The 24852-nt window shown below is 40.6% G+C and overlaps 1 protein-coding gene across 4 annotated transcripts in view; it reads left to right on the top strand.

Moving 5' to 3' along the window:
* The first annotated feature begins 69 nt into the window (after positions 1 to 69).
* Positions 70 to 24852, top strand: part of LOC307015373 (transportin-2-like) — a 38655-nt gene continuing 13872 nt past the window's right edge. For 2 of the 4 annotated variants that reach the window (XR_013801492.1, XR_013801493.1), the window contains exons 1-23: positions 70 to 168; positions 2064 to 2163; positions 2537 to 2612; positions 3226 to 3375; positions 3634 to 3740; positions 4551 to 4684; positions 5113 to 5194; positions 5598 to 5720; positions 6172 to 6290; positions 6795 to 6855; positions 7187 to 7364; positions 8062 to 8214; positions 9223 to 9448; positions 10760 to 10931; positions 11044 to 11130; positions 11598 to 11705; positions 11965 to 12123; positions 12519 to 12606; positions 13604 to 13702; positions 14081 to 14176; positions 14282 to 14357; positions 14583 to 14682; positions 14886 to 14960. Coding sequence is in view for 2 of the 4 variants with exons in the window: in XM_079643923.1 (XP_079500049.1) it covers positions 2065 to 2163; positions 2537 to 2612; positions 3226 to 3375; positions 3634 to 3740; positions 4551 to 4684; positions 5113 to 5194; positions 5598 to 5720; positions 6172 to 6290; positions 6795 to 6855; positions 7187 to 7364; positions 8062 to 8214; positions 9223 to 9448; positions 10760 to 10931; positions 11044 to 11130; positions 11598 to 11705; positions 11965 to 12123; positions 12519 to 12606; positions 13604 to 13702; positions 14081 to 14176; positions 14282 to 14357; positions 14583 to 14682; positions 14886 to 14960; positions 15822 to 15929 (2676 nt within the window). In the remaining 2 variants the exon portion in view is untranslated. Of the gene's footprint in view, positions 169 to 2063; positions 2164 to 2536; positions 2613 to 3225; positions 3376 to 3633; positions 3741 to 4524; positions 4685 to 5112; positions 5195 to 5597; positions 5721 to 6171; positions 6291 to 6794; positions 6856 to 7186; positions 7365 to 8061; positions 8215 to 9222; positions 9449 to 10759; positions 10932 to 11043; positions 11131 to 11597; positions 11706 to 11964; positions 12124 to 12518; positions 12607 to 13603; positions 13703 to 14080; positions 14177 to 14281; positions 14358 to 14582; positions 14683 to 14885; positions 14961 to 15821; positions 15971 to 19135; positions 19275 to 24852 lie in introns of those variants that run through there. The other 2 variants (XM_079643923.1, XM_079643924.1) reach the window with 2 other exon arrangements.

Below are 24852 nucleotides of genomic sequence, written 5' to 3'. Positions count from 1 at the left end.
CATTTGAAAAAGCGAATCTGTAATCTCGCGTAGTTTGCGAAAATGGGTACTAAACGGAAGCCGCAATAGGTCAATTTCAATCGGTGTGCTCATTTGAACAAGAGGAACCGCTACGAAGCAGGGGAGGACAGCGGCCCAGTACGAAAACTCAACTTTCAACTAAATATTGTACGTAGAGTATGTTGCTTGTACTTTAACAAAACATTTATATTAGAGACATTTAACATCGAGGCCGTTTTATCGGGTAAGGTTTTCAGATACAACAAATATCAAGTGTCCGTTACATAGCCAGGCTAGTAGCATTAGCATCGCCAGTTGAAAACCGCTCAAGGCTTAGCAGCTAACGCCAGCTTGCCAAAACGTGTTCACCAAATGTGAACCCAGTATTGGCTGTGAATCACGTATTGAACGCAATGGCGTACTTTAACATTTAGGTGTTGTGTTCTTCTTAACATACAAGGTGGTACAGGGCCTCATTTTGATAGCAGACTGTGGTATTTTTCTGTTTTTATGCCGGGCACATTGTGACCAGTCGGGGGCTGCGCCTGTCGACCAGGCCCGAGCAAGAAGGGCAACTTTACCAGCACCAAGACAACTGTGTAAAGGCGTCTAAAACTGTGCGTTAACAACCGATATGTTCAGGATAACCGACAATATGCTTATCAATTGCCAACCAGGCCAGTCAAATATGCGTTAATTGGTTTAAACCACACATACTGCGAGCTATAGACCGGACATGGCGGCCCAGCTAAAGCTACATAGCTAACTTATTTCGCGACAACTTTTCTAAAACCCGGATGAATACCACTCCTCTGTTAAATCGCTAGTGTCCCATCCACGTACACGGTGTGGAATGTAGAGGGAAGATATTGAGACACAAAGCGTTTCTCTAACTTAGACCAGCAGACCGGGTGGCGCGGGGGTGGGGGAGGATTAACTTGGAGCGGCTAAGCCGGGTCACAAAGATTTTAGCTAGTCGTGTTGTCTAGTGACCTGTTTTTTGTGTGTGCCACAATCCGATGTGAAATAATAATTGTATGTGTTGGCAGGCTGGCACTTTGTGTGGCCTATCGTTTCCGCACTGCTCTTGTCTCTTAAAATTAGCCCGTAGCTAACTAGTAGGCCCCTATGTCCGCCTTGAACCTGCAACATGTGCACCTTCTTCCTACACATGTCCTTAGGCTATTCCCTTTCTTCTTCGATCATCTTGGAACTGATTGACTGACCGAAACGGTGACACCAAGTAGGGTCTGCAGAGGTTTATATAACCTTTATATATTAAGAATTGACCCCCCCCCTTTTTTTTTTTTAAAGAAAGGTATTTCATTGAGTGGCTTGAAAAGTCTCTACAACATGTGCAACTTCTTCCTACACATGCCCATAGGCTATTCCCTTTCTTCTTCGATCATCTAGTAAACTGGTTGATTGACTGAACATGTATCACAAAGAAGGGTCTGTTAGTTATAACATTTTATATTAAACATGGACCCTTTTTAGTAGAGTATTGCAATGACTTAAAAAAAAAAAAAAAAAAGTCTTCATAGAGCCAAATTGTGTTAGAAGTGATTACTAAAGATGTCATCAAAAGTAGCCAAACTTTTTTTTGTAATAGTTGACCTGTATGTTACTGTTCCCCCTGTTGGAAGAAAAAAAATCGCATGGAATCTTTTTCAGTTTCTGATTTGGGTTTTTAAATCAAATATACGTGATTTATTTTGCAATGCGATCTCAGTCAGTCATAATGCACCCATAGGAGAGGTAGTCCTTGGAAGGACAAATATTTGGGTCGTTGTAAACAAATTTGATTCGTACTCTTTTCGCTCTGCTAAAAGCCATAATAAAATAGATAATTGCTTCAGTATTTCCTAAACATCCACATAGTTTTTGGAGATGATGCATTAAAAAAAACATCTGACTGCCAGTGATGGTGTTTGTATTCATACTGTCTGATCCAAAAACCACTAACTACTTCTATGTAAACATTTTATATTGTGTGAATACTCTCTTTATGTGTATAGAAATACATTCATGTGGATTGGTTTTTGTACACGTTTGTTTTTCAGGATGGAGTGGCAGCCAGATGAGCAGGGACTTCAGCAGGTCCTCCAACTGCTCAAAGACTCACAATCCCCCAACACAGTCACACAGAGAGCTGTCCAACAAGTATCCTACTTCACTGCAATCTGGGTGTTAATAAAGCTAGTTTTCAATATTCTTTTTCTGCCTGTCCAATAACATCAATGTTTTTAGTGCTAGTGCAAAGGGATTTTAACCCGCACAGTGTTCTTTATTTGTTTTTACTACTGCCATGTTATCAGAGTTGAAGGTTATCCACATGTTTAGGATTTTACTGGAGCTCCTATATCTGAAACTTGCATCAGCTGCATAAGTATTTTTTTCCATAGGGAGGAACTTGTAGTTCTACAAACCATTTTAATATTGTTCAGTTGTGAAACACATTGCTTGGTATAGAGATCAAAGGATAGTCACATGACTTGAAAATTCATTTTGAAATGATCCTTAACTGCCATGCTAGAAACTTGAACAACTCAACCAATTCCCCGACTTCAACAACTATCTCATCTTTGTACTCACGCGACTCAAAACTGAAGGTGAGACCCAGATATCTTTTTTGCCATTTTGAACACACTTGTACTGTAGTCTAGTTAGTCAATTTTGCAGCTGTGATGGTGTTATTTTTTTTGTTCCTGTTTTGAAAGGCCTTTTGTCTTTAAATTGTTCTTAGAAATGCAACAGAATCTACTTTACACTTGTTACAAAACTTTGATTGTATGAGTTTAGGTAGAACTGGTATCTCGACAGGAATATTATCTATTCTGCATCTTGACTGGTTATTAGGAAAAGTGGGGCTTCTCCCCCCCCCCCCCCCCCCCAGATCAGACAAATGATTGGTTGTTTAGTGTTAGTCGACTAAGACTTAAGTCAATTAGTCATATGGCCGGCAGCCTGGTTGTTAGTGTCTGGACATGATGAAACACCCAGCTCATTGATTTACAATGATACCTTATGTTCCTATATTTTCTGATCCATATTTACGAAGGCTCTGCTGACAGCCCAATATAATAAAAAAACAAAAGGGGTATTATCAGGGAAAGATATGCAAAATCCTAAATTCAACTTTCTTAAATATAGACACATTTTGTTGATGGGTTGTTAACCACCCTCGACTTTATTTAAACTTATTTTTGTTTATTTTCTCCGCAGACGAGCCGACTCGCTCTCTGAGCGGTCTGATACTGAAGAACAATGTTAAGGCCCACTACCAGAACTTCCCCCCAACCGTTGCTGAATTCATCAAACAGGAATGTCTCAACAACATCGGCGACCCCTCGCCGCTCATTCGTGCTACCATTGGTGAGTTTTTTGTTTTGTCTGTGTTTTATTGAAGTGTGATATGAAATTATTTTTGTGGCCTAGCTTCCCTCGACACTCACACTCCTCCCCTTGCCCTCTGGAGATGATGCATAAAAACATTTAAAACATCTGAATGCACATGAAGGGTTTTTGTATTCATACTGTCTGATCCAGAGCAGCTGCAGCCGCTCTGCATCCTGTAAACTATAAATCTCTATCTGACGTCTGCCATCCCACGTTTCTCTCTCGCTCCTCTAGGCATCCTGATCACTACCATTGCCTCCAAAGGAGAGCTACAAACATGGCCTGAGCTGCTGCCTCAGCTCTGCAACTTGCTCAACTCAGAGGACTACAACACCTGCGAGGTCTGCACCCATGCTGCTCCGCTGTGTTCTTCCTTTGTTTTTAACCAATGAAAGGCTGGTTGTTTGTATCTGGACATGATGAAACACCCAGCTCATTGATTTACAATGATACCTAATGTTCCTATATTTTCTGATCCAGATTTTCCAATGCTCAGCCTTGTTGCTCAAGAGTGATATTTAATTGAATCTCTGTTCTTCTTTTTATGTGTCAGCTCCTACTTCCGACTGTCATTTATTTTTGTTTTAGTTAAAGGTGGGGTAGGTAATTTGAGAAACCAGCTCGAGTGCGCTAGAATTTGGAAATACACAGCCGAAAAAAATCGGCCACTTCCTTACAGAGCTCCTCCTCCAACACATCCGACGCGCACATGACCAATGAGGGCACGAGATAAGTTTGTGCACAGATGGAAGGCTGACAGGCAGGTAGGCCATCCAGTTACTTTAGCCGGGCCGGCTCAGATGATTGGTCGCGCTTTTTACAGCGCCTTGGCTTCCACAGATGTTTTTTTTTTTGTCAAAGCACTTAAGATATTCATTGCTATCGGGATGTTAAGAGCATTCCATGGAATATAACAAAGTGTATCTCGAGCCGGTTTCTCAAACTTACCTACCCCACCTTTAAGTCTTTGAGACATTTATAAATTCCCATTGTGAAAAATAACTGACTGAGACAAAGTTTAGCATTTGTGACTTAAATGAATTGTGTTCAGTGCTTTGGTTGTATACTATGATGCAGTCTCACTCTCTCCTCTGTGTCCCTGTATGTTTGCGTTTGATTTGACAGCCTCTCTGTGTATGTCCGTGTCTCAGGGCTCGTTTGGAGCACTGCAGAAGATCTGCGAGGACTCTTCGGAGCTGCTCGACAGCGACGCTCTGAACAGACCTCTCAACATTATGATCCCCAAATTCCTCCAGTTCTTCAAGCACTGCAGCCCCAAGATTAGGTACAGGAGGGAAAGAGGCTCACTCTGATTGGTGTTTGTCATTATTTTCTGGATGTGATGCACAATATAACGTCTGACTTACAATGAAGGTGTTCGTATTCATACTGTCTGATCCAGATATCACCCTTTTATCACTTTAGAAATCACACTGAGGTGCAACTTAATAGTTAATTGCCGACTCAAGCATTTTTTTGTGCCGCATTGTTGTGATCTAACTCTTTATTTTCAAAAGCACAAATTAATAATTTTGTGCTCACACTAAAACATGCCCTATGCAAGATGAGGTGTTTTTAAATACATTCATACAAGTTCAAACCAATCCTAATGTTGCTTTTGCCATAGGTTGTTGAGCTGTCACATTATGCATTCTGCCAAACTATCACTAATCCATCTCTGAGTGACTCAACTTTTTATTAATGTCCCTGCAGGTCTCATGCCATCGCCTGTGTGAACCAGTTCATCATCGGCAGAGCCCAGGCCCTAATGGACAACATCGACACATTCATAGAGGTACGCTGAGTGTTACGAAGGTTTACTGTCAAACATTTCAGTTTCACTGTATGACAAATACATACAGGACTGGGATGGCAATGGGAGTAATCTTTCACCTGGGAGAGCCTTTCCATAACAGGCTTTTTACATTTAAACTTGCAGTTGTACTTTTAAGTTTATATCGCATCTGGACATGATGAAACACCCAGCTCATTGATATACAATGATACCTAATGTTCCTATATTTTCTGATCCAGATTTGCTAAGGCTCTATGCATAGCTGAAGGTTGATCTGACTGTATTGCTGCGTTTGATTAGCAGTCCAGAGAAAGTAGAGTTTGCTTCGTTGTTAAACATTTTCTTTCTCTAGATTTTTTGTATTTATTCATACCAACGTGTTATTTCCCCCCCCCAAAAACAGAGTCTTTTTGCGCTGGCAGCAGATGAGGACTCTGAGGTTCGAAAGAACGTGTGCCGAGCCCTCGTCATGTTACTGGAGGTCCGCGTCGACCGCCTCATCCCACACATGCACAGCATCATCCAGGTAATCGTTGGACATTTCCTCAATCAACTGTGTACCTCCATTTAAAATGTCTTTAATGGTATGTTCCCAAAAACACAAAGCGAATCGTTTTTCGCTGCTCTATTACATATAAAGTCAATGCAAGGACACACATTTGCATTTTGCACCAGCAGACATTGGCATATGTTAAGCTGCTGAGAAGTTAAATTGAAGCAAAGTGTCTCAATGGAATATGATAAGCAGAAATGATCCTACGTTCAAGCTTGCAAAGTGACTCGAGGCAACATTTCCTGTTAACATGGCATAAGTCAGTCTTATATCTGGACATGATGAAACACCCAGCTCATTGATTTACAATGATACCTTTATGTTCCTATATTTTCTGATCCAGATCTGCCAGGGCTTTGTTCTAGGATGTTGCCCAATAGTACACTTTCCGATCTGAAATGCATATTTCTCTCACCCCCTGCAGTACATGCTGCAGAGAACCCAGGACCCCGACGAGAACGTGGCTCTGGAGGCCTGCGAGTTCTGGCTGACTTTGGCTGAGCAGCCCATCTGTAAGGAGAGTCTGTCCGGACACCTGGCGCAGTGAGTAGAACTACTGTTGATGTCGTGTGTGTTCTGTGAAGGCTTGAAACGATATCAACCTTTCATGTCACCATTCCTCTGGCCAACATAATTGTTGTACAATATTATCCTTAAAGAGACTCGAGGCAACATTTCCTGTTAACATGGCATAAGTCAGTCTTGCATCTGGACATGATGAAACACCCAGCTCATTGATTTACAATGATACCTTTATGTTCCTATATTTTCTGATCCGTCATCCTAACTCATAATGTCACTAAAATGAACGGCAATTATTTTCATGATTATAAAAGTTTGAATTCACAACAATCACCTGATTGTTTTTTTTTTTTTTTGGTATTGTGTTCCATTCTAAACAGCCCATCCCTAGTTTCTCTGTTTTACTGTAGACTCAGTTAAAAAAACTATTAAATAAAAGTATAATTAGCCACTTCTTAAACTTGTACATGAGATTTCTCGGATGTTTTAACCAAGCACGTAATATATTTTCTCCTCTTGATATAGACTGACGCCTATCCTGGTCAATGGGATGAAGTATTCAGAGATAGACATCATACTATTAAAGGTAAGCTCTCTTTTTATTGTTTTACACAATGCTCATATACTATCTTATGACCCTATAGTGTTTTTGGATGATTGCTGAGCTACCCCACCATAGAGTTGGACTTTTCAGTCCTTCTTGCATCTGGATGTGATGAAACACCCAGCTCATTGACACACGATGATACACTATGTTCCTATATTTTCTGATCCAGATTTGACAAAGCTCTGTGCTACGCGGTTTTATTTCTTCTCCATTTCAATTTTCAATGACTATACTCAATGTAAAAATGATCTATGCTGAAATAAAGTATAGCATTTGTGGCTAAAATAAATCATGATGTTTTTTTACACAGGGCGATGTGGAGGAGGAGGACGAGGCGGTACCGGATAGCGATCAGGATATCAAGCCCAGATTCCACAAGTCACGCACCGTCACCCTGCAGCACGAAGGAGCAGAGGGTGAGCAGGACAATGACGACGATGATGACGATGACGATGATGACGACGACACGCTGTCTGACTGGAACCTGCGTAAGTGACGGAGAAATATATTTCCTGAAACGTGCCAACTTGTGAATAAGGGGCCATTTACTGATTGACTGTACATGTTGTCCGAGTTCAGGTCTAAATTGATATCGTTTTCTTTCCTACAGTTTTCCACTCTTTCAGCACGTTGTAAATTAACTTCAATTAAAGTAAATAGTTTGTGCAAATCTCTATGAAAAACCAACTAATTGTAGCATACTCCAACCTAAAAAAAGTTGTTTTTATTGATTGTTTTTATACAAATGGATGCACTTTAAAACTAATGCCCACTGTCTGGATATGATGAAACACCCAGCTCATTGACACAAGATGATACTTTTTGTTCCTATATTTTCTGATCCAGATATGGCACAAAAGTTTCCACTTAGTCCATAATTCTTTTGTCTGTAACTTTAACATTTTCCATAGTTCAGAACGGGTGGAATGCTTTCCTATGAGAAACTTGTAAACATCTCTTTCAGACCAATAAGGAGTTTAGCAAACAATGCCATTGATAAAGTTGGTTGAAATGGACTTGCAACCCCAGACAACATTGTTTATATTTGTTTCTTCAAGTGTCTGTCTTCAGTAGCCACCGCCCTGCAGAGTGGGTTCCTGCCTTAATCTTCTCATGTCAAGTCACACGTAAAACAAAGTTTGGGGGGCGTTTAAGAATGATGATGTAATTTTATTTTGAATGTAGGAAAGTGTTCAGCTGCAGCGCTGGATGTGCTCGCCAACGTGTTCCGTGACGACTTGCTGCCCCACCTCCTGCCGCTGCTGAAAGGCCTCCTCTTCCACCCCGACTGGGTCATCAAGGAGTCTGGCATCCTGGTGTTGGGGGCCATAGCTGAGGGTAAGACTGACAGGACTTGCTTAACGGGCTTTTTTTTCACGAAACTGTCTCAGGGCATCTTAAAATGTGATAAACTATGAATGTGTCATACTCTCTTAACGGGAAGAAACTAAGCTAACTGATGATATGACATTTTTTTACCGAAACACAAGTCTCACAGGAAGCATCTAAATGAGCCCTGAGCAAAAAAATGCTAACGCACTTAGCACATAACTCTAGGTATAAATCGATCGATATACTTATCGGATCTGCACAAACAAGCTTTGCTAGCAAGCTGAGATTCCACAGATTCTAGAAATATACGTATCATCACTGAGCGAACAGAACTCGCGACAGGGGAAGCAAATACAGAGAACACACGACGTAGCAAAAAACGGAGATATGCTCACCTTTTGCTGTTATTCTGATCAAAAGTTGTGTTCAATGGCATTAATACTAAATGGACGGACACAATTATTATTTTTACTATGTTCAATCTGAATTTACTTTAAAAAAAAAAAAATCTAGATTGATTCTGAGTCTTCTACATCCAACTCACAGGTTTATCATTGCTTCGAGAAAAAAGATTATTAATTTACCCCTTTTTTAGAAGTGAAGTTATGGTCATTTGTTCTGGGAATGTAATTTTCGAGCCTGAGACCTGGAAAACAGGCTCGGGGCTTAACAGGTTCAAACATTTGTAACGGAGTACAAACAAGTGATAGTTAGGAGAGCAGCTGTCATCTTGCTGGCTCAGTATCTGCTAAATAGTCTCTTGCATCTGGACATGATGAAAAACCCAGCTCATTGATCTACGATGATACCTAATGTTCCTATTTTTTCTGATCCAGAATTATATAATCTGAGAAAATTCCCGACCACACGTGAAAAAATGTTTCTAGAAATAAACTAGGGTAAACCAGAGGCTCAGGATCTTTAATTTAATACATTTCCGTAATGGTAAAATTTCGGCTTATTGTCCTTTAAAAACGTAAATGATCTAATGTGTTGCCCCTCTTCATTCCTCAGGCTGCATGCAGGGCATGGTGGCCTACCTGCCAGAGCTGATCCCTCACCTTATCGCGTGTCTATGTGAGAAAAAGGCCCTGGTGCGCTCCATTGCCTGCTGGACCCTGAGTCGCTATGCACATTGGGTGGTCTCCCAGCCCCCCGACTCCTACCTCAAACCCCTTATGACAGAACTTCTTAAACGCATCCTGGACAGCAACAAGAGGGTGCAGGAGGCCGCTTGCAGGTAAGCAGCTTCCCATTCCCTTTTTCAAATCTCAGCTTACTGATAAACAATGATTATTATTTTTTACCCATTTTAATAATTCATTTATTTTATATAGGCGCCTGTCAAGGCTCTCAAGGTCGCCGTACAAACACACAACAAGATACACAATACATAACACCAGCATAAGAAACATAAACAAGACAATGCGGTATATAAAAAAATAACATGAATAAAACAGGATGTGTGATGGATAATGATCAGGGTGGATAGGCGAGTGTGAAGAGATATGTTTTGAGATGTGATTTGAAAAATGGATATGATAAACCCAGCTCATTGACACAAGATGATACATTTTGTTCCTATATTTTCTGATCCAGATATGGCACAACATTTTCCACTTTGTCCATAATTGTTTTCTTTGTAGCTTGAACATTTTCCATAGTCAAGAACGGATGGAACGCTTTCCTATGATAAACTTGTATAAATCTCTTTAAGAACTATATTTTAAGATTACCGAAATGTTCGGACTATAAGCCGCGCCTTTTTCCCCATTTTTCGACGCTGCGGCTTATATAACGGTGCGGCTAATCTATGGATTTTTACAGCTAACGGCCACTAGGGGACCTCCTAAATCTATGGATTTTACAGCTAACGGCCACTAGGGGACCTCCTAAATCTATGGATTTTACAGGTTACAGTCCACCACCTTTAACTCTATGGGCTCTATGGCCGGTCCGCGCCCCCCACCTGTAAGCGGCGGGCTCCAGCAGGAAAAGCTGGAGGCCGGAAAAGAGTGAGACAGGTAGCGCGTAAAAGTGGAACCGAGAGTGGTACGAGAGACAGAACGAGAGCAAGACAGACAGACATTACGAGAGCGAGACAGTTTGTCCCCGTACCACTGGTTGAAAACCACTGCTGTAGATCACTGCCGGTACGTGCGCTGGGAGCGCACCGTTTAAGTTTGAAAGTTGAAAAGTGTGTGTGTCTGAAACGCTATGTGATACAGTACAGTTTACACAGCACATGTTCTGTAGCTACTATTGCACTAAATGCTAACACTTGAATACGTTATGCAAATATGCAACTTGTTTGTTGAAATGTTAATAAATGGGAGCTTCCTCAAACAGCCATTTCTTTCCCGACAATCCCCTCTGTGCACGAACCCTTACATATAGTAATTAAACATTAAAACACCTGCGGCTTATAGTCCAGTGCGGCTTATATATGTACAAATCATTCAATTTAGCTGCTGCGGCTTATATTCAGGTGCGCCTTATAGTCCGAAAATTACGGTAAATATTGATGTTTTCCCCCTCTCTTTTCTCTCAGTGCGTTTGCCACCCTGGAAGAGGAGGCGTGCACAGAGCTGGTGCCCTACCTGAGCTTCATCCTGGACACACTGGTGTTTGCCTTTGGGAAGTACCAGCACAAGAATCTCCTCATTCTCTACGATGCCATAGGAACCCTGGCAGACTCAGTGGGTCACCACCTCAACCAGCCTGTAAGTGCCCCCGAAATCTATACCTGCACCGTAACTTCTTCACCACGTGCAAGAACATACATACGTTTCACACTAAAGGGAATCTCACATCATACTATTTTTCCATTTTCAGGAGTACATTCAGAAGTTGATGCCCCCCCTTATTGCCAAGTGGAACGAGCTGAAAGACGAAGACAAGGATCTCTTCCCACTACTAGAGGTGAGAAGTTTTTTTTATATATATATATATATCGATACATGCACTATAGGTGACTTATGTTAAATCAGTCACATTTTCCTGGCCCATGATTAACGACTAATTGGTGATCTTTCATTTTATGTATTGTTTTTATACAAATGGATGCACTTTAAAACTAATGCCCACTGTCTGGATATGATGAAACACCCAGCTCATTGACAAACGATGATACATTTTGTTCCTATATTTTCTGATCCAGATATAAAAGCTTAGTTGTTGGACAACCAATCTTTTGTTTTCAATTCTTTGCTTTCTCTGTAACTTTAACATTTTCCATAGTTCAGAACAGACAGAATGCTTTCCTATGAGAAACTTATAAACATCTCTTTCAGACCAACGAGGAGTTTAACAAATGATGCCTTTGATAAAGTTGGTTGACATAGACATACAACCCCAGACAACATTGTTTATAACTGTATTTCTTCCAGTGTCTGTCTTCAGTAGCCACCGCCCTGCAGAGTGGTTTCCTGCCTTACTGTGAGCCCGTCTATCAGCGCTGTGTCACACTGGTCCAGAAGACTCTAGCTCAAGCTATGGTGAGACTGCAACACACACAAAATTGTTGGGAATTTATTCTATTAAAATGTTTTACAAATGGCTGCATTCACCAAAAACAAGCCCAGTACCTGGATATGATGAAACACCCAGCTCATTGACACAAGATGATACTTTTTGTTCCTATATTTTCTGATCCAGATATGCAACAAATTATGTTTCGCTAAGTGGGACAGTTGAGTGTCTGCCATTTTAAGTCTGTGCAAACCACACTTCTAATGTTTCTTCCTGTCTGAACAGATGTACAACCAGCATCCAGACCAGTATGAAGCTCCTGATAAGGACTTTATGATCGTGGCCTTGGACCTGCTGAGCGGCCTGGCCGAGGGTTTGGGGGCTAGTGTTGAACAGCTGGTGTCCCGATCGAACATCATGACTCTGCTTTTCCAGTGCATGCAGGTATGAGCCAGTGGTTTCTCGTTTCTCTCTTTTTATGAATGGAGAAAAACACTGAATACAAAAATGTGATACCTAGGAGAGCAGCTGTCATCTTGCTGGCTCAGTATCTGCTAAATAGTCTCTTGCATCTGGACATGATGAAACACCCAGCTCATTGATTTACGATGATACCTAATGTTCCTATATTTTCTGATCCAGAATTATATAATCTTAGAAGATTCCTGACGACACATGAAAAAATGTTTCGAGAAATAATAGAGGTAAACCAGAAGCCTTTGACCTGCTGCTGGCCGAGGCTTTGGGGGCTAGTGTTGAACGGAGAAAAAGTCAACCAAAAATTTACAGGAACTTTTATTTATTTTTGAGGATAACACTAAAGTGTCTGTTTGTTGCAGGACACGATGCCCGAGGTGAGGCAAAGCTCCTTCGCTCTGCTGGGGGATCTCACCAAGGCGTGCTTCCTGCATGTTAAGCCCTGCATTGGTGAGTGTTTCATCACAGCACTGACTTACACTGCCATTACAACGCCTGTCCTCTACTATCTGGCTATCAGCCGTTACCAGCATTAGGCGCTTTCACACCAAGTACTTTGCCGTACTTAGTTCATCAGAACTCTTAAGTTCTGAAAGGTCGCGTTCACACCAGAATAAGTCCCTGAGGGAGGGTTAGGCAAATGAAGCCGCTCACGTCACTTCTGCTTTGGTTTTACTGGCAGGCCAGGCCGCAAACAACTTCACGGTTCACTGCCACCCGAAGTCCCCGGAGTTAGGGACTGGCTTCAGTAGAAGCTGCTGGGACTCCCAGCAGCTTCTACTGAAGCCTTCAGAGTAAATAGTCAGAACGCCGACATCTCCTCATCTTCACCGCTCCCACGTTTTATTTTGTGTTGCCATGAGTTGGTCTCTCTCCGTTTGTGTGCTGGGGCTAATGTTAATAATGCTAATGCCAGCAAATAAAATGGCGGCTTCATAAAAAAGTTTCCACTTAGAAAAAAGGTTTTATTGGGCATGGTTTGCAATCCGCCCAGCCAATCAGAAATGGGAACCTTTTTCTCCCATGAAAGTACCTGCTCTCTACCAGGGACTGAAAAGATTCTCATGAACTAAGTTCTAGTTCTATTTTTTTGGTGTGAATGCAAATTTTCGGAACTATACTGGGAAAAGTACTCCGGTGTGAAAGTGCCTATTGACTGTTTTAATCTCTGTAAAATACTTTTATACAAGCACTAAATGTTCCTCCCCAATTTAGTTCTCGCTCGCCACACTCTGTGATGATCACCTTATAGACATTCGAAATCTGATTAAAACGTGCGGATGACTTTTGAGTCTGAGAAGTGTGTGTAGAGCTTGCTGTTTCAAGGAGGGAGAGAGCAGTTTGTAAATCATACATGAAGTTGTAAAGGCAGAACTTGTGTAGTGTAAAAGTGACTGGATGTCTTTCTGTTCGTATTGTAACCTGTGTGTTCGTGTCCTCCCTCCAGCTGAGTTCATGCCCATCCTGGGACTCAACCTGAACCCAGAGTTTATCTCGGTGTGTAACAACGCCACCTGGGCCATTGGAGAGATCGCCATGCAAATGGGTAAGTGCTTATTGTTAAATAATAAACCCTTTTTGTCTGCTTATTTGAATATAAAGCCCAGTGTCTGGATATGATGAAAACCCTATATTGAAAAAAGATGATGCATTTTGTTTTAATTTCTGATCCAGATATGCTAAATGATGTTTAGCTAAGTGGCACAGTTGAGTGTTTTTCATTTAAGTCTGTGCAAACCACACTGCCAATGTTTTTTCACTTTGCCATTCATTGTTTTAGTACATGAAAAATGTCCTTTTCCTCATGACAGAACGTTTCTAAAAGTTGAAATACATTCCACCTATCGTGGAACGAGAACACATGGGCTCAATAATCAAGTCCAGTATATGTGATTTAACCTGTGTTAAATCAATTTTCTTCTAGGTGCAGAGATGCAGCCGTACGTGGGCGTGGTTCTGCCAAACCTGGTAGAGATCATCAACAGACCCAACACACCCAAGACTTTGCTGGAAAACACAGGTACACACTGTCAGACACAGTTTAGGTTGGGTGTACTTCAAACGTTGGGAAGCATTTGAGTGTCTCGGGAGTTGAAGTTAACTTGTGTTGTCTTCCTGTGTGCAGCCATTACCATCGGCAGACTGGGTTACGTCTGTCCCCAGGAGGTGGCGCCACAGCTGCAGCAGTTCATCAGACCATGGTGAGTTTATTGTCATTCTGATGTCATGAAATCACAAGTTTACTGATATTAAAATGAGACACTATTCACTTTTCCGTTTTGAATCCCAGTAGCCCTTATTACAATACATTTGTATGAACTTTAATTAATTCAGAAAAAAAGACAATTATTTTTGGTTTGCATAAGAAAAGGAAGTAATTGGGACAAAATATAAACCTTCCACTTTTGTCCACCCCCCTTTCCCAGGTGCACATCGTTGAGGAATATCCGAGATAACGAGGAGAAGGACTCGGCCTTCAGGGGGATCTGCGTGATGATCGGTGTGAACCCTGCAGGCGTGGTGCAGGTGAGCAGATGTGTAATAAAAGCTGTAGATACTACAGAGGACGTCCAGCTGAATCCTTTCTGGAAATGATGACACACCCAGCTCATTGATTTATAATGATACTTTATGTTCCTATATTTTCTGATCCAGAATCACACTTTACACCCCTGACCCTGTTCATTTGAGCTCTGAATTTACTCTTAACTTATTTTCTCTCTCTCCAGGACTTCATTTTCTTCTGTGATGCTGTGGCCTCCTGGGTCAACCCCAAGGACGACCTGAGAGACATGTTTTATAAGGTGAGAGCCTCGTCATCAGCAGAACCATCATTCCCATATTTTTACACTCGTGGACCTCATGTTAGAGGATTAATGTTTTCAATGAAATGTTCCTCAATTTAGTGCTCGCTCGCCACACTGATGATCACCTTAAAGAAATTCGAAATCTGATTAAAATGTGCAGATGACTTTTGAGTCTGAGAAGTGTGTGTGTAGAGCTTACTGTTTTGAGGAGGGAGAGCAGCTTGTAAATAAATAAAACAACTGGTGTATTTTCACATTCAGTTTAATCGCTATCTACTTATTTCATAACAAAGTTAGTTAATTTGTTGCTTCCCATATTTATAGGGGTGCAACTTATTAGTTTGGGAGAGGAAGAAAATGACAATTTGTTGATCAAATACGCACCCTGTTAAGTTGAATTCTTAAAAAAGTTAAACCACTGTCCTTTTAACCTGTTAAGCCCGAGAGGACCCAAATCCGGGTGTGGCGGGTAGTTTTTTCACGAAACTGTCTCAGGGCTTCTTAATAATTTTAAAAACCTATTCAAGGGTGGTTTTCACTAAGTAAAAAAGATTTGGACGGACACTATAATTTACATTTTTGTACTATGTTCAATCTGAATTTACAATAAAATAAAAAAAAATCTATATTGATTCTAACTTTTTTACATCCAACTCACAGGTTTATCATTGCTTTGAGAAAAAAGACTGCATTTACCCCTTTTTTAAAAGGGAAGATATAGTCACTTGTTCTGGGAATGTCATTTTCGAGCCTGAGACCTGAAAAACAGGGGTTAACAGGTTAAACTCTCAATTTTAAACATATTGATTTACTGAGTTTATTCGGCATCCATGACTGGTTTCCTTTTTCTTTTCCAAGATCTTGCATGGCTTCAAGGACCAGGTGGGGGAGGAGAACTGGCAGCAGTTCTCAGAGCAGTTCCCACCTCTGCTGAAGGAGCGCCTGTCTGCCTGCTATGGCGTTTAACCTGACCTCTTCCTCGTCCACACAGGACACCAACCTGTTAGGTATGTCCAGCAAACCCCCCCCCCCCCATAATCTAGTGGGAATGCTGATACCGCATTCCAACTACTTGTTCTTCTACGCACAAATTCTTTATTATTTTTATTCCGCCGGGTTATTTTGCACCTTCTGCTCCCACATTCCAAATCGCAGAAACTCTGCTCAAACATCAAAACGTTCAGCTCGATCGGGAATCGATGGCTATTACTTTTCTCATTCATAACTTTCATAATTCCAGGGATATATCCCATAATTCATCAATTTTTTAACATGGAAGTCAATGGAGAAACTCTTCAGACTTCAAAAGTCTTCATGCAACTTCAACTGCTAACTGCTCCTTCATACTTTCACTCAGAAACCTCATTCCAACTTTAAAATGTTACACATCTTTCTGACATTATTCGTGTTACACATTTTTTTAAAATCAGATTCATACTTTTAGAAATATTAAACATTGTTCAGACCTTGGTAAAGAGGCCTTCTTCAGACTTTAACATGAGTGTGTATTGCGCATCTCGTTAAGGCTTAGAGTGCGTGATGTCACAGCTAGAGTGCAGGAGAGCTTGAAATTCGCCTTCTTTTAAACCTGCCATAATTCCCAACCCCTACACTCCCTGAAAAACGTAGGAAAACATCTCGTAGCTTGAAAAATAATTAAGCAAAGGAATTAAACAAAATGCCTCTTGAGGGCATGAAGTGACAAAAACTTTCAACTTGTCTCTATTAAGGCCCATTGTAAATTCAGCCTGATCTTTCCTCACAACAGCAGCACACCTTTAGTTAATCTGCCAAAAAAGCCACATTATTTAGACTCCAGACCAGACTCCAGACCTCCAGCAAAACGCGGGCAAAAATCCTTGATTATGCGATTAAACATGCAGGGTTTTAATGTGATTTTATGCGGTGAAATTGCGGGGAAGTTGCGAAAAATGCGGAAATATGCGGGAAAAAAGAATAACAGTTTTTTTAAATATTGGGCTGTCTTATTTATTCTCTCACACACAACCTGCCACTAACGTTAAAGCCCTTTACTATTCAATTAAACAAATTCAATGTTTATTTATTGTAAAAGCAATTGGGCTATTTTAATCTCACACACACACTTCTCCGCCTCATTCTGTTTTCATTTACTCGTTCGTTATCTGACCATCTTCAATCTTGTAGGCTACTCACTTCGTTTCTTGTAGCCCTCGAAAGGGTTTTGGAGGTTGATGCCTCGGTGAATGTGAGTTGTTTGGCTTTCTTGTCCGCAGCAGCAGAAAGCATTTTCGAATGTTTGAATGAATCAAAGTGGGTCGTCACCGTCGATTTTCTCTTATGCTCCAACACACAGTTGCACGGGGTGCAGAATAGTTTCCCCCCCACTTTTTGCCCGGTCTTTAGTAGAAATGTTCGTTGGTAAATTAGATGGATTCGATTTTTTCATCTTGGTGTTTTCTCTATCGTGTGAGCGCCACACGTTCACTCTATACAGTGTTGTTTAAATGCTGTGATGCGCGAGCTGATGACGTCACGTCGAGTTAACTTTTTTCCTCCCTCAACTTTGTGTGGAAAAATGCGGGGATTATGCGGCCTTTTAAAAATCTGCGCCATTTTGCTGATTATGCGGTAAATTCTGCGATTGCAGAATCGCGTTTTTCTGGAGGGTCTAATTATTGACCCGAAAGCACACTTCAGACGCTCGGTGTCCTTGACATGCTTCACGCGTTGAAATGTCACCGATATCTGTCAAGGTTCTTCAACAAAACGTTCAGATGTAAGAGGTTTATCTCTCATTCAGAACAATGGAAAGTCTCTCCTCTCACGGATTACTGCACATCACCATGGAAACCTTTGATCTCTGGGCTCAAGCGCAGGTGTTTCATAACGTCGTTGGCTCAGAACGCCACCAAACATCACATGATTAATACTGTGGCCCTGAACAGCTCTACATCAAATCTGATGTCACATAATGTGGTGTTACCATGAAAACGCATTCCTCGCCATAAAACTATGTCGCTGTAACTCCAATGGAACATCCCTTGCCAAAAAACACGATATTGTCGTAACTTTGATACCTATGCAAATGGTCAAAACGGCACGATTCAGATAATGGTTAATGGTCCGGCCCTCAACAGCTCTATGTAAATTTTCGGGTGTAATCATATGCCGTTTCCATGGAAACGCATCCCTCGCCATAAAACACGATGTCGCTTTAATTCGAATGGATCCGATCGTCCCCCAAACTTTGCTTGTATATCACCAGTCCATGCCTCAACTGCTCTACGCCAAATCTGAGATCTCAACATGGGCTGTTTCTTGGAAACGCAACCCTCGCCAAAAAACACGATGTCGTAACGCCTATGAAAAGGGTCAAAACGGCACCAAACTTCAGATAATGGTCCGGCCCTCAATGGCTCTATGTCAATTATGGGTTGTCCTCATGTGCCGTTTCCATGGAAACGCATCCCTCGCCATAAAACACGATGTTGTCGTAATAACTCATGAAAATGGTCAAAACAGCACCAGACTTCATGATGGCTATTGGTCCAGCCTTCAACATGTCTATGTGCCATTTGTGAGTTTTCCTCAAAAGCTGTTGCCATTGCAACGCATCCCTCGCCGTAAAACACGATATTGCTATAACTCCTTATGAAAATCGTCAAAGTGCTGAAACTTCGCATGTGCTAACAGTCCAGCTGTGACGACATCTACGTGACTTTTTCTTCAAATGCCGTTGCCATGGTAACGCAAGGCTTGCCATGAAACACGGTTTTCTCATAACTTCAGTGAAAATGCTCCCAACGGCCCAAACCTTCACCGGTTTGGTAAAGATGCAGCCATCCACACTTAAGCGTATTATGGGGTGTCATCAAATGCCGTTGCAATGGCGACAGATCACTCGCCATCAAGTTAGTTCAAAGGTTAGCAGTTCAAATATTCTGCTGCTTTTCCAAGCCTTTTTACTTTTTCTTCTATCACACATTCAAGCCCCCAGTGTTCATGTATAATTTCATTCTAAATTCTTCACTTTCTTCTTACACAACATTTCAGCATAGCCGTTCAGCGTCAGTTTTTCAGCATAAAGCATTCCCACTAGCAATTTCTTCAGGAATTGCATTCTCTAGTTAATATAAGCTCTTCAGTTTCTCGTATCTGATTTTAATTTCTTTCCTCTCTCTTTTCCCCAGGTTAATGTAGGGGAGGGTTACTGGGGAACTCATTGCACTGCCCAGATTGTGGGGAGAAACACGAGCTGGAGGGATGTGACCGGCTTTGACCCTCCACTCAGCGGACAGCCCCCTTTCCCCCCGCACCCTGTGTGTCTCTCTGAGGGAGGGAGGGTGGGAGGAGGGTGGTGGGTGTGGGAGGGTAAACTGGGGATATACATATACCTCTCGGGTTAAACGCCTCACTAAATCCAACTCACTCTAAAGTGACTTTCGCCCACAGGGATCCTAGGTGAGGTAGGTGAGGCTGGCTTCGACCGCCCCCTCCTCCATTTGATTATTTTGTTATGATGGGTGACGGCTGGGAGGGCAGGGGAGGGGGGGGTTGGCAGATAGGTACATAAAAAGGAATGATCTGAACCAGCGTAGGGTGCCACAGTCCCAAACACCACATGCACGTAGTCCGTAGACTCGCACACATAGATGTGATTTAATCAGGCTCGTGCCAGAGGCTAAACTAAAAGAGGCTTTTACTAAGTAACGATGCAGGAAATGTGCACAAATAGTTTGCACCTTTTACTAAGAAATTGCATAAACCATTTGGTGTGCATATACATGAGTCTTCTCTTTTCACATGTACATTTAGCTGAATTTAATTTCCTTCCTCTTCCCTCAGTTACTGAGTTCCTCTCCAATCATAGGCCTCTTGTTTTCCTCTTCGTTTGAGGCTAAAGAAGACGCCGTAGGACTAAGGTTTTACCACCGCAGTACCAAGCTATTGCATGGCATATGATCACCTCTTAAGTGACGCATGTTTAAGTGAATGTTGGTCTTGTTGCTCACTTGATTTCTTATTAGAGTAATTTTCATCAGTTTGAAGCTGTCAGGTGCTTGGTTCGTTTGTCCTCCCATCCATACATATTGACTAATCAATGTCCCTTTTAGTTTAATGGAGGCTGTGCTTGTGAAGACCAATTCTAGGCAGATGAATACAGGAATTAGCTTAATATCTGATTGTTTGGAGAATCCCTCTGCATCAAGAGTTAAAATACTGTAGGTAAGTTGAGAAGCCTTTTTGCTGCTGTTGCTTCATTTTAAGAGACTTCACGAAAACAGACTAAATGAGAGCGATAAGACATCACCAAAAATGAATTTGTTCTTACTCATATAAATGCACTTTTTTCTTTTTGTAAGAAATTGAGAATTTCAAATGTAAGAAACAGTAATAATGTACTGATCTTGAGACATTGTTTTTTTGATAAGTGATTTTAGGACTGTTAATGGCTTGCTGAAGTAAGCGTAATGATATTAAATGGTAAAATGACTAGGTAAGACATGAGGCTTCTTAACAGAGTTAGTTTTATAATGTAGCTCCTAAGATGGATCGAATAGGATTTAAGAGGGAGACATCTTAATTGCAGTGTTTTGGATCTTTGTAAACCTATCAATCCACTTCTGTGTTTGAGAGTCCCCGTCTTTCTGACCAAAGCTTTTCGTGAAACGGCGGCTGCTCGTGCCATCGAGGCTCCTCCTGGTCATAGTCATTGCATGCTTCTCAGTCTTGCTCCAGTTTTCTTTTTTAAAGTAATTTTTATAATGGATCCATTTGAAGGGATCTACCTTATAAGAGCTTTGTCAATGGCAATGTCACTCTGCTGGACTAATAAGGTACTTCTCCAGCTTCTGATCAAACTAGTGATTGTTGTTGCCATATATTCACCCGTTAATACTGTGTAGGATTTGCCTGGGAATACACTGACTCTCGAGTCCAAATGGTTCTCCCCTGACACTGGTTAGCTTATGTGAGAGTGGTGGTCTTTATCCAGCTTTATCTTTTAGTCTTTGTCCATAGTGGATGGTTGTAATGGAAGTGTGTATGGCTGTTTTCTTGTTGGTGTTTTTACTATAAAGGTGAGTACGTGAGTACTGCTTAGATGTAATATTGCACCAGCCCTACAATAAAGTTATGTCAGGAAAGTTAATATGGCGACTTGGAGCTTCAACCTTCGCCTGCCAGTTATCACCACTCAAATCCCACTATGACAAAAAGTCCAAATCTATTTCCTGACTTGATGGGTTAAGTTTCCTTAACACCTTACAGGGTGGATACTAATGGCATCTTCTCCAAGTTTACCTGAAGGCAAGCGTTGAGTTTGGAGGCGGCCATTTGCTAATCACAGCCTCGACACATCAGTTCTTGGAGCAGCAACCGGTGAAGAATTAATTGCCTGAATCACGCAGAAGGATGCAGCTCCTGGGCCATGAGAATTGGTTAAAAATTGACCACTCTTCACCATGTTGGGATACACTAAGCGATATACAAAAGTAAATTCAAATGCAAGATGTCCACTGTTTTTTTTTTTTTATTGTTTTTTTTTTTTGATACACATGTGACAGTTTTGTTTTTATTAATTTATTTGGTTTCTGATTTTGTTTTTTGTGCCCCAGTGCACAAATTTCTTTTGGACTTTAAAAGTTTTTTTTCCTTTCTTTTTATTTAAAGAATAATTTGTTTTCGTTGTTTTATAGCGGACCATTTGATTATGTCAAATCTGATGTTGTGGTTGGACTGAAGGAGGGTCGGTGCTTGCTATGCTTGGTGCATACCTTAGGGAAGAATGTGGAAAAACTAATTCATAACTTTTTTTCAATCTGATATCAAGGCTGGCAATTGAATTCAATGTAGTACCTTATTTTTTGCTCAACTGGTGCAGATGGGATGTTATCCAACGTATCTTTTTATTTAATTTTCTGTGAATAGGGGAAAATAAATTGTTTTCTATTAAGATGCGAGTCGTCTGAAGTTTTGTGTTCCGTTTTATCAACTGAATCTGTTTGGGCCGAACTTGGTTCCTGAACTAAGATGAAATTCCAGTATACATTAAAAACCTAACTAATAAAAACCTAACTAATAAAAAGTATTTACTTTTTTACACGGCACACCCAACAAAAATATTGGATTTGGAAGTGTTCCCTGGGATTATTTTAGATCTATACTGAAGTTAAAGACATCTCAATTAGACTTAAAAGCAAGCAGAGGTTGGAGAAGTACTCAGATCTTGTACTTCATTAAAAGTAGAATTACCAGAGTGTCTGGGTACTCTGTTACAAGTAAAAGCCCTGCGTTCCAAATGTTACTCAAGCAAAAGTATTGGTATCAAAATATACATGGAGTACTTATTATGCAGATTGATCAATTTCAGAATAATATGTATGATATGTTTAGATTACAATGATTGATCGTTAAATTGTTATGCAAGCTGATAAAGGTGCAGCTAGTTTAAATAACTGTATACTGCAGGGTAGCTTGTGGATTTACTCCATGTTTAACTAAAGTCTGATTTAAGTGACATGTCACTTCGTTAATCCAAATCTGCAAAGTAACTAAATGTAGTGGAGTAAAAGTACACGATTTACTTCTAAATAGTAGTTGAGTAAAATAACAAAGTAGCATAACAATGAAAAAAGTACAACCATCTCAAAATTCTACTTAATCACACCCCAGAAAGTGTATCTGTATCAATCTCAAATGGCCTGTAGTATGCTCGGTAAATGCATGTTAATTAGGAGCACAACAAAAACATTTTTGCCATCTATGAGCTCAAGCTAAATTGAATATCATATGCAGTGTGACAGACATTTAAACATGAATGTTACAGCTTTCCTAATTAGTCCAACATCTGCTCTTTGTCCATAAGTGTTCATTTGATAACCTGTTAAACCCCGAGCCTGTTTTTCAGGTCTCAGGCTCGAAAATGGCATTCCCAGAACAAATGACCATATATTTATTAATCTTTTTTCTCAAAGCAAGGTTACATCTGTGAGTTGGATGTAGAAGTGTCAGAATCAATATAGATGTTTCTATTTTAAAGTAAATTCAGAGTAAAAAAAAAAGTGAATTATTGTGTCCGTCCAAAAAATAAAATTACTTATAGTGAAAACCACCCTTGAATGATGGGATGGTAGACTAAAAGCTTTAGGAATCTAAACTACAACATATAAGTACCCTGTATCAAGATTGATCCAAAACAAGTGCAATTTGACCTTTTTAGAGAGATTTAGCAAAAAAGACCTGTTTGCTTCCCCTGTCGCGAGTTCGGATCACTCACTAATGATACTATACCTATATAATCTGTGGAACCTCAGCTTTAATCGGATATCTTGTATGTGCAGTTACGATAAGTAATAAGGGTATCTTTATCTTGAGTTCTGTGCCAAAGTGCGTTAGCATTTTTCGCTCAGGGGTCATCTAGATGCTTCTTATGAGACTTGTGTTTTGGTAAAAATGGTTTGTATCGTCAGTTAGCTGAGATTCTTCTCGTTAATCTGGTATAACACATTAATAGGTTCTTAAATATTAAGATGCCCTGAGACACAGTCGTGAAAAAAAAAAGACCCACCAAAGGGGTCTTTGGGGCTTAACAGAGTTTCAAACTAGGCAACTTCCTTTCTGAGCTAATAATGATGAGCTTGTGTTATCACATTGGTGGTTTTAAAATGTGACAAGCTCAAACACTGGTTGCAATTATAGTTAACTTAAAAAACAACGCCCTAACCCCAGGCAACATTGTTTCCTCTCCCCCGTCACATAAGTTTATTGAACTCACAACAGACGATGGTGGTAAAGTATATTGTTTTTATTCTATCTTTTGGGTATGATGAGTATCCCCTTATAATGGGCATTGTCAGCAGGCTATAGACTGTTCACTAAACTCACTTTCTTGCTGACAGAAAAACTTCCCAACTCTATCTGAATGAATGTTATCAATATTTTAAATAAAATAATGGGAGAATATATTATGAAAGGAAACCTATTCATTATAGATGAAGAATGTGGTTCTGTCTTTCAGCAAGAAACTGTTTACTGGTTTAAGAAAAACAAACAATCTAAAGGAAGGTAAACAGATGCAGTCACCTTTCTGTTTACTGGGTTAAGAAAGACAAACAATGGAAACAAAGGTACTCCGACTGCAAAAGTCAAAGCCAGGCTAATAACATCCCCTGAACAGCAAATTGCAATCTTTTAATAATTGAAAATAATATTTTAAAGGTCACATATTATGCAAATTCCACTTTTTCATGTATTTTATACATAAACGTGTCATCTCTGTGTAAAGAGATTCTGAAAGTTTCAGGAAACATTTTTTGCTCCCTTGTTGTCCTGATCCGCTTTTATAAAAACCTGTCTGAAAATGAGCTGATCAGATTTTGGCCACTTTATGATGTCATAACAATTGTTTTGCTTGTGTATTACCATTAGCCAATAACCAACCAAGGTCACCCCCTCCTTATCCCTTCCTTGAGCACTATTCTGTTATTTTTAAGCAAATATCTCTCAGAGGGGCGTGGGGAGGGGCTCCTTATTTTCATCTAAAGTAACAGACAGAGAATCAGCACTTTTGAAACAGGGCTGAAACAGGGGATTATGGGATGCTGCAATGATCCGTTTGGTATTTGGAGGCAAACACTTCAGATACATGTTTTGTATATATCTGAGAACTATAATATTTTTGATTGAAAACAGTATAATAGGGGACCTTTAAAGACTTGCATGGTCTGTCCCAATGCCTGTGTGGAGAAGTGATGCCCTGAGTTTATAGGCTTGCTTGAGATGAGCGAGACTGACGCAGACCTGCGCAATTGCGATCGCCGTCTTGCTAGTGCGTTGCATGATGGTTAGTCATTTTGTCAGACTTGTTCTGGAGGCATGCCTACATGAGACGTTGAAATCTTGCGGG

This window comes from Notothenia rossii (assembly GCF_949606895.1).
Source record: "Notothenia rossii genome assembly, chromosome: 8".
Taxonomy (NCBI): Eukaryota; Metazoa; Chordata; class Actinopteri; order Perciformes; family Nototheniidae; genus Notothenia; species Notothenia rossii.
Note: the sequence above shows the minus strand (reverse complement) of the source record. Positions and strands in the feature narration are given on the sequence as shown.